This window comes from Berghia stephanieae, chromosome 11, assembly GCF_034508935.2.
Source record: "Berghia stephanieae isolate SIO BIC M18660-M18661 chromosome 11, UCSD_Bste_1.3, whole genome shotgun sequence".
NCBI classification, from domain to species: Eukaryota; Metazoa; Mollusca; class Gastropoda; order Nudibranchia; family Aeolidiidae; genus Berghia; species Berghia stephanieae.
Genome location: NC_088370.1, coordinates 26,922,355 through 26,932,354, shown reverse-complemented (window position 1 = coordinate 26,932,354; position 10,000 = coordinate 26,922,355). Strand labels below are relative to the sequence as shown.

Below are 10,000 nucleotides of genomic sequence, written 5' to 3'. Positions count from 1 at the left end.
TACAAAATGACAAGATTTACATCAAGATTCAATCTTGAATTCATTAGACTTAGATCAATGACAATAATGAAAAAAAAAATAATATTAAAACACCTTCGAAATGATAATTTGTTGTTTTTTTTTTTAATTGTATTAATAAAGCACCGAACGTTTCGGGCTCAAAACCCTTCTTCAGGCAATAACAAAAGCAACGAGAATGTCTAGTTCTACATCAATGATAGTTTGATATTAAAACAAAAGGCTTAGAGACTAGTTGAAGACCTTTGATGTTCGTTATAAGTATTTAAATCAAGATTTTTCATTGAATCAATTGATATAAACATGAGACAAGTAAATACCCTTAATTCATTAACCTCTTATCTTAAAAGATAAAAAAAGACCAACATGTATTTCAATTATTATTATTAATTTTAATGTTTTCTTAATTCTTTTCAATGGTATCAAACTTTAACCCAAATTTCCTTTAAACTGAAAACTATATTAGGTGATTTAACTAACTACTCTTAAAACACAAAAGTTTTCATTTTCTTGTAGTGTTTTAAATAAAAAATTAAATCCACACTGATCATGAGAATGAAATGATAATTTCTTACTAATCCATAAAATACATTATAATTAAATAACAACAACAGCAACAAAAATGAATAACTGCTCGCCCTCAAAATATACTGTCAACGATGATTGAAGAATCAGTCAACATTTTTGACTTACTTTCAAAACATAAGTTAAGAACTATAAACAAGAAGAGATTTTTTTTTTAAATTCGGGGAGAGGGGTATTTCTTTAAAATATATATAATTATGGCGTTTGGGGCAAAATGGAAATGAAAAAAAAGGATACTAAAAATGAAAAAATAAATTGGGTAGATTATATAAAATAAAAAATAGAATGAAAAAAAATGTATAAATTACTCTTGTAAAGGTGCCAGACAGATCAATAGACTTAAAACAGAATATTGCAATTAATATTAAACAATATGATTCAATTTTTTATTCTAATTATTACAGAAACAAATTGCCATTCAAAATTTTATAATAAACCAAAATTCAACATTCAGTAAATAATGATTACACTTAGATATTTTAATGACTTTAATGAATAGTTTGCAATCTGTATTCCCTTTTTATGCTTTTGTACGCTTTCCAAAGCATTTGAAATATTTTAAAATATAAGTTTATGAGGATAATTTTCATTTAATCGTTGCACCATTTGAAAACGATAATATTATTGCAGCTACACCAATTTTCAAAAACTATATATTTTATCTCCCGTGTGGTGTTGGTGTCCGTGTGGTGTTGGGTGTCCAGGGTTCCTCAACAGAGAGAGGGCAAGAAAAGCCCAATGCCAAGAGAGCGGGTCGCAAAAGGCGACTAATGGTGTGTGACTCCCCCTTTGTTGAGTCACCTGGTCCTCCAGGTTGGGGGTTGTCGAAGGATTAACACCCCTTCTGTAAAATTCAAATTGTTATAGAAAAACAGGCGGACAAATCAAATCCTTTTTTTTAGCTTGGGCGACTGAAGAGTTTCGAAAAAAGTTAGTTTGGGATAGAGATGGATGTAAACTGTTTGTCTGTGGTCTATACCCTGACCCAGGGTGAAAAAGGCAATGATGATGATATATTTTCTTATTTAAACACTTTCTTCACTGGAGATCTCTTCCAGTATGCTGGGGACATTCAGAACCCCCAATGGTGTTGGCCCTTGTTTCTGATTGGTGAATGGCTGTAAGAAATGGGGTGGCATGGATGGAATTTGAGATTGATGTTTAAGGCCAAAGTTCATCGGAGTAATTGTGCTCAATATAGAAGCAGTAGACATCGTTGTTGGAGTTGTCGGTACAGAAATGTTTCCATTGTCCTCTTGAAGATCAGCCAGGAATGAATAAAACTCTGGAATCTGTTCTGAAATTGTGGCGCTCAGTCCAGTTTCTGAACATACAACGGGGGGAGATGTAGCAGTTGTGGAAAATAAAAATGACTCGCTGGTTGGAGTTGAGGGCAGCATTGTGTTGTCTAATGTATCTTGGTCCATCAAAGCTGAGGAGAGAGTTGACGATGCATTGGAATTTTCTAGAATTGAAGAGACGTGGGGAGCTGGAGATGAGCCGGTGTGCCCTGACTGGCAAGATGGTGCGGGCGAGGTCACACCAGATGATGTCGTCATTGGGGAATCTGTATTCCTTGGGGTAAATCCAAAAGGTGAAGCGGCAGAGGGTGTGTTCAGAGTCCCCGTTGATCCCATACATTTTACAGTCGTGAGATTGTTCAATTTCGAAATGGGATTATAAGCGGTTGAATTTGGGTCCGATTCGTTGTATAAAGCCAAAAGAGATTCGGTTACTATCGAGTCCATTTCAGAGTCTAATGATCTGGCTTTTTTGTTCCTTTGATGGATGTCGGGATCTGATAAAGTCCTTTTCTGGGCAGATGTTGTTGGGGTGGTGGTGGATGAGAATGACGATGACTGGAACAATCTAGAAATATTGGTGTTTTCATCTCCAGAATCGCTATCCCCATCCGAAATGGTAGTCGCTGCACTTCTACTGGCCAAAGGAATTCCACTGAAGAGTCCGACTTCGTTTTTAATCATTTCATTTTCTGGTTGAGGTAACTCGTTTATATCAGATAAAGAATCACTGGTTATGTGTCTTTTTCTAGAAAATGTATCAGCATCCATTACTGGGTAAGTCCTATGAGTGAATGATGCCGAACGACGGGGCAGATTTTGGTAACCAGGAACAATATATTGATGTTGTTGTTGTTGTGGTTGTTGTTCTTGTTTAGATAAATTTACCATGGCAAATGGGTTGCTCAATGACCTCCTTCTGGATCTGGAATGGCTGGTTTGAGTCGATGAGATTCCACTGTAGCGGTTAGACGTAGACGAAGCAGTCGTGAATTGACCAGATGAATGTGTTGTCGTTTCTTTCCTGATTAAATCAGAGATATCATCTAAATAAGCAGACGTAGATACAGGCATGTTTACATTGGTCGTTGTCGTCGCAAGAATGACATTATCCATGTTTTGAAATCCGATTTTGTTTTGACGTTGCTGATGCTGTTGTTGTTGGTAATGATGTTGTTGTTGTTGAACACGTTGGTTGAAGTCTATTTGTTTGATTTGATTTGATGTTGTTGATGTGGTTGGAATGTTCTTGTTGACAAATGGATTGATGTCGTGAGAGTGGGATTGTTTTTGAAATTGGTAAACATTCTGAGACAGATACGGAGACGATGCTCCATGAGGATGGGTGGATTTAATAGAACTAGGCACAGTTGGTAAATGATGATGCTGAGGATGAAGGGCTGAAGGAGGAGGTGGTGGTGGAGGATGAGACGGATGGGACCCCGTTTTGCTACCTTCATCAAACGCCATTTGTCTGGTTAGACCGCCGTGTCTTATAGATGTTGCTTTTACTCCCAAGCCTGGATAGGGTGGTGGAGGAACTGATCCAAGACTTGCGTGTGTCAAAAATTGTGGTTGTTGTTGTTGTTGTTGATGAGGATGATGATAATGATGTTGTTGATTTGAATTGGAAATAGGTGAACGAACAGATACCTGAGGCGGTGATGGTGAAGACGATGAAGACGACGACGATGGTGATGAAGAATTCGATGAAATGATTAAAACACCCGCCGATGATGTTGACGGAAGTTCTCGTTGATACCGCTGCTGCAGCTGTTTTTGTTGTTGTTGTTGCTGTTTCTGAAGTTCGGTCGATCTCTTCATCTCCTCCGCTTGTTTCCTCTGTCTTGCCATGTCCTCGTTGGCCATCATTTTAATCAACGCTGCAGGAATATTGCCTTTATCCAGCTGTATGCACCATTGCTTAAACTACAAAAAATGAAGAAGAGAAAGCACCACATGAAGAATATCTTGTATTGAAGCACACACCATAATATCATAGTAGTCAAAGAATCGTGTAAACAACAACAGCACATCTGGATGAACCGTGTTTTAGGAACAATTTTACACACTACATTAATTAATTAATTTTTTTGTGAATGCATGAACAGGCAGATTACTGAACACTTCCAAATAAAGAAGTATCACATCATAATACACAACAAACAAAATAAACATCATTGAAGCACGGGAATAGAAAAATACAAAAGAAACATGTCCCATGATGATTCGACATTTGGTTGCCATTTGCAAGTCATCAATTTTTATATTCGCTTCAACGTCATTGAAAAGAGATTATTCTTATTATATCACGTTCTCAAACACCCTATTTTTTTTTTTATTTTTTTTTTTTTGGTGTTAAAATATTCATGTTCTTTTATACTATGCGCAACTAATACTAAAGGGAAACAATCGCAAACAGTACACGAGTTTCTATAATTACTCCAGTTATCTCCCTTTGACCGAAAAATTGCACAGGGGTTTGGTTACACGGGTAATTTTATAATCACTTATCTCGGGGCAAATTCGACGATATGCGAAGTGAATTTTTTTTCTTTCTTTCTTAATACTTCATTCGCTTTATTCAACCTCCTCCCTCAATATGGCGAAATTGTCGTTCGGAGAGAGAGAGAGAGAGAGAGAGAGAGAGAGAGAGAGAGAGAGAGAGAGAGAGAGAGAGAGAGAGAGAGAGAGAGAGAGAGAGAGAGAGAAATCATGATTGCGTATCTGTTGTTGTTGTTATTATAGAGAGATATGATGAAATAATATAACACATCTTTAAGAGATCTATCGTAATCAAATCGTCTCACATTTTCCTTATCTCATTCTTCGTCATTTCACAATGACATGGAATCACATGATTCTAATTTCATTCTAGCACACATGTGACAATAATAATAATATTCGTCATCGACGAACTGACAGTGAATAAGTACCATTTTCACTTGGGTCCACAGAGTTATACATGCCGAGTGTCTTAACCAGATTTTTAAGACAATGGTAGTAGGAATTCTACAATAATGATAATAATAATAGTTGCCCATTCAATCATTGGACGCGCTTAATGTAGCTTGGCTTTGTCATCTAACACGAAGCCACATCGAATTTGCCATTAGCTTATAATAGAATTATAGCGGAAGTTATCGTAATACTGAGTAACACACGTGTTGGTTTTAAGTAAGGGCAAAGGTCAAAGTTCCACTTATGTAGCTTAAACCGTTCAAAGAAATTATATAATAAACTTGAGCTTTTATATAGGGCAATATCTACTAAACGTGCTCAAAACGCTTTACAAAGGGTCCCTGACCAACAGCAACACGTAGCATTTAGAACAAGACATGACGCCTGTTAGGCGATATTACAATTTTTTTTTCCGACAGACACCGCTGCTAACGGCCAGGTACTCATCTTACACCCGAGCACGGTGAGAGAATGTGAGTAAAGAGCCTTTTCCAAGGACTCAACTATGCGTTGAGCGAGGCTCGAACCCAAGATCTTCCGATCTGAAAGCGGGTGTCATATCACTGGACCACACAGCCGCATACAAAATATAATAGACAATACATTTTATATAGGTATTCGTATGCGAGATACTGTTATTTAATGATACTGTTTCTTACCAAAAACAAAAAAAAAAACATTATATTATGTTTACGAGCTAAATCAGTTAAAATATTATTCGTTTAAATTTCTTCTTTTTTTCTTTTTTTTTTAATAGTTACAAAATGATATCTACTTACCATCTCCAACTCCTCTCGTAAAGAAAACACAGCTTTTTCCCTGTTCAGTACCAATTCCTCCAAGTATTGGTATCGGAGTTTCTTTCTGGCTCGGCACTCTTTCGCACTCTGTCGACTTCTTTCGAGTTTCGCCCGCTCGTCGATCTTGGCGGGCTTTCTGCCCGGTCTTTTCCCGGGCCTCTTTGACATGGCTTTGCCTCTGTTGTTGTTGGTTGTTGTTGTGGAGGTTGCTGTCCTAGCGGAGTTCGCTGACGCTGTTGTAGCGGTAGAGTCGCTGTCACTGCTTCCTACGCTCATCGCCATTGTGATAAAAGTGTTATCCGTCTGAAATGAATAGTTAAAAAATAATAAGTCCATTGTCATCATCCATTGCTCTAAAAGTCCATTTGCGACAAAAGACTTTATAATATCAATTTCCACGAGAATATTTCAATTCCAACGTAAAATGTTCTCCAAACGTCTTTTAAAAGGGTTGTAAAACACAGTGAGTCAAAAAAAAAAAAAAAAAAAAAACAAGAAAGAAAATATAAAGATCTAACATTTATCCGTTTTGATTAAATTACATTAGGTTAATAATGTATTCGTGATGAGATATTTAATTCTCATACAGTTCAAAAGAATTGTTGTTATTAGGTTTTGTTTGTGTCTTCCGTGTTTGCTTTCTTTTGTTTTGTTTTTTTGTTTTGTTTTGTTTTTGTTGTTGTTTTGTTTGTTTTTTGTTTTGTTTTTTAATTATTATTTCTTTAAAATTGAACGATATTATTTTTAACGTTTTTCAAAAACTTTTCTTCTGGTGTTTGTTTGTTTAATATATATGTATGTGTATATATATATATATATATTATATATATATATATATATATATATATATATATATATATATATATATATAAGGTTTACATATCTTAAAACTTGTTTTGACATACATACACAATTTGATTATTACTTCAATTTCGAAAAATAACCGCTGCGATGTAACTAGTTCTAAATTCAAACAGCCGTGTTTCCTTCTTTAAATAGGAAATCACCACCCCGCCAGGAGTAACGAATTTATCATTGAAGTTTCATAATCAAAGTTGGCTCGCTTGCCTGTATACGGTTAAAAATCGCAACTGTGATCCGTTATTAGTAAGCTGTGCGGTGTATCCTTAAAATAAAGACATTATAACCATTTGTGGTTACGATTTCCACACGTCTCGCAAGACACGGCATGGCGGCGCGTGATGAGTGACATGCACTAAATTTCGTAATCATGATGACTCAGCATTGTATTAATAGAACTTGGAGAAGGCAAAATAATAATAAAAAAGGAAGGGGAGACAACTGTGGTTTACACGACTCTAAACAGGATGATTCCAGTTAGTTCCCTTTGATAGGATGATGATGACATCAACTGATTTCTAAAGCATTTACCACATTATTTGTCTATTTGTTTGTTTGTTGTTTTTTTTTTCTCTAAATACTTTTTCTTATTAACTGTAATATCAACATTTCTTTTACATCCCTCTTTTTTCTTTTTTAAATCAATTATTATTGTTTCAGTAATGTTCGTTTATTCATTTGTGTCATGAGAGAATAAACACCCAAAAAAAAAATGAAATAAATATAATCCCATAAAACAAGAATAATTGATAAATATTAAAGAAATATTAAAATTAAAATGTTAATGAAATATGATTCAAGACTGTCTTATTTTTCTATTTATATTTTTATTTTTGTTTTTATTTATTTTATTTTTTTTTTTTTGCTTGTTTTTTGTTTTTTGTTTGTTTGGTTTTTTTTTTTTTTTGGTTTTTTTTTGGTTTTTTTCTGAAACACGATCTCAAAATAATTATGTTGACTTTGTCACGTACTGCCACGTATGTCGGTGGCGGCAAAGAGCATGTCACACTTTATACGGACTCGAAGTCCATGTTATAGCATGTCACACACATAATACATTCACTCATTAGCCTTACGGTGTAGAAAAAAACAACTTGAGCTTTTATATAGCGCAATATCCACTAAACGTGCTCAACGCGCTTTACAAAGGTTCCCTGATCAACAACAACACGTAATAAGTAGAAAGAGACACGACGCCTGTTCGCGATATTACAACTTTTTTTTGTTTCTTTTTGTTGTTTTTTTTTTACCGACAGAGACAACACTGTTAACGGCCAGATACTCATTGTACACCTGAGTACGGTAGTACGGTGAGAGTATGTGAGTAAAGGCTCGAACCCAGGACCTTCCGATCCGAAAGCGAGTGTCATACCACTAGACCTCATAGCCCGCATAGACATTGTCCGATCATCACGTGGAAGCAATTAAATCAGGTGTCTTACTAAAGTATATACACATATATATATACATATACATATACATATATATATATAATGATAAGGATAGTTGCGTCATAAATTGGGTACAATTCCAACGTTCATTTTTCTTGTACGGTCTTTTTTTTAACTCCTCACACAAACAAACACACGCACAATATCATTACACATCCTCATAGACAGCAGTCCTAGAATTAGAATATCGTGGTTGACACAATGTCTCGGGGAATAGAAACAACAAAATCATATAATAATATATAATATAATAAGATATTATAATAATTTAAATAATTAATATTTATAATATTTAATTAAAAAAAAAAAATATATAAATATATGATAATTGAATTAATATTTAAAATTAATAATAAAAATAAATAATAATAATAATAATAATAATAATAATAATAATAATGACGGAATACTCCAATTATCAATGGAAACAAACCTGGTCACGACAAAAAATAAAACAAAATGCTCTCGAAGACAAGGATTTAATTAGAATGAATAATAAGAAGAAGAAGACGAAGGAGAAAAATACAATCTGACAACATCAACATTCCGAGCACGGCCAGATACTCGGAAAACCAAACCAAATATCTTACGAACTGCAAATTAATGAAGCCGGGCGTAACTTTTCTTTCTTTTTTTTTTTTTTTTTTTTATCTAATTCATAAGTGCTTTTATATATTATTTTTTTTTATTATTATTTTCTACCGCATGCGGATAACGAGTCCCAAGTGTTCGGAAATTCACATTTCCAAGAGTCGGAAATAAAATCCCATTTAGATTTAGATCCGGCTTTTGAGTTATCCGTGGGTGATAGATGACACCATAGCCCTACTACTATAATACTCCAGTCGGCCATGGATGACACGCATGCACTTGTCATGTACTACTCTAATCTAACCATTATCGTCTACTTGAGTTTTAAGCAGAGGGTGAGGTGAGATCCGTGCAAGACGTTGACTGTGATTGTGAGTGGATTCTTTTTTTTTTAACTCCAGGCAATCGATTCGTTGTACGTGTTACGTGCGTGATAATTTGGCTGTGATAACTGTAATCCATTGGACAATGTATAACTTCTTTTTTTTTCAAAATTAAATAATAGAGTCACAGAAAGGGGAGGGGGGGGTAATAGTAGTAGTAGTAGTAGTAGTAGTAGTAGTAGTAGTAGTAGTAGTAGTAGTAGTAGTAGCAGCAGCAGCAGTAGTAGTAGTAGTGTGGTGGTGGCGGCGGTGGTGTTTGTGGTGGAGGTGATGATTGGATAAGAAGAAGAAGAAGAAGAGAGAGAGAGAGAGAGAGAGAGAGAGAGAGAGAGAGAAGAGAGAGAGAGAGAGAGAGAGAGAGAAGAGAGAGAGAGAGAGAGAGAGAAGAGAAAGAGAGAGAGACTACACAGTTTTAATGCCCATAATATCAGTGAAGCCATTCTGTCGATAGGTAGAGTGACCACCTACGTCATAGATCAACGAGAAACAGCTGTCATTCCCCATCATTGTTGTCGACGTCATCACTCGCCCTTAAGTACACATGTCACAAAGGTCTACGTCAAACCCGCCCATCAATGTCCATGGCTCTAATCACTAGTAATATTATGATGGATTAAACGAGGGGTCTCGATCGATAGCCCAGTTGGTAGAGCACTCGCTTCACACGCAAAGGGACTAAACTTCAGGGTGAAATAGAGATTTATTTCTGCCCCCCCCCCCCCCCTCACATACACACACGTGTCCACCTAGCAGTGATCGAGTAAATAGTTATCTTAGATCTTGCGGAAAGTACTTTACGATAAGTGCACGTAGGATCAATCGGTAATTAATGGGGGGGGGGGGGAGAGGTAGATAGAGAGAGAGAGAGGGAGAGAGAGAGAGAGAGAGAGAGAGTGGCTGAATCTAGAAAAAAAATTAAAGAAAGAAAAAAGAATAAAAATACGTTTGATCCAATTACTCAAGTAAGAACTCAATAATTCGTGTGATTACAATAATTGTTTTTAAAAACACGTATTCAATTTTATTTTTCACGTACATGACATGACGCC

At 35.5% G+C, this 10,000-nt stretch overlaps 1 protein-coding gene across 2 annotated transcripts in view; it reads right to left on the bottom strand.

Annotated features, from left to right (window-relative positions):
* LOC144956991 (uncharacterized) overlaps positions 1 to 10,000 on the bottom strand; it is a 19,092-nt gene that overhangs the window by 2,128 nt on the left and 6,964 nt on the right. For both annotated transcript variants that reach the window (XM_078887889.1, XM_078887888.1), the window contains exons 2-3: positions 5,645 to 5,968; positions 1 to 3,833 (exon numbers count right to left, since the gene is read on the bottom strand). The exon at positions 1 to 3,833 is cut by the window's left edge and continues 2,128 nt beyond it. In XM_078887889.1, the coding sequence (XP_078744015.1) occupies positions 1,629 to 3,833; positions 5,645 to 5,947 (2,508 nt within the window). In that variant the 5' untranslated portion in view covers positions 5,948 to 5,968 and the 3' untranslated portion in view covers positions 1 to 1,628. The remainder of the gene's footprint in view (positions 3,834 to 5,644; positions 5,969 to 10,000) is intronic.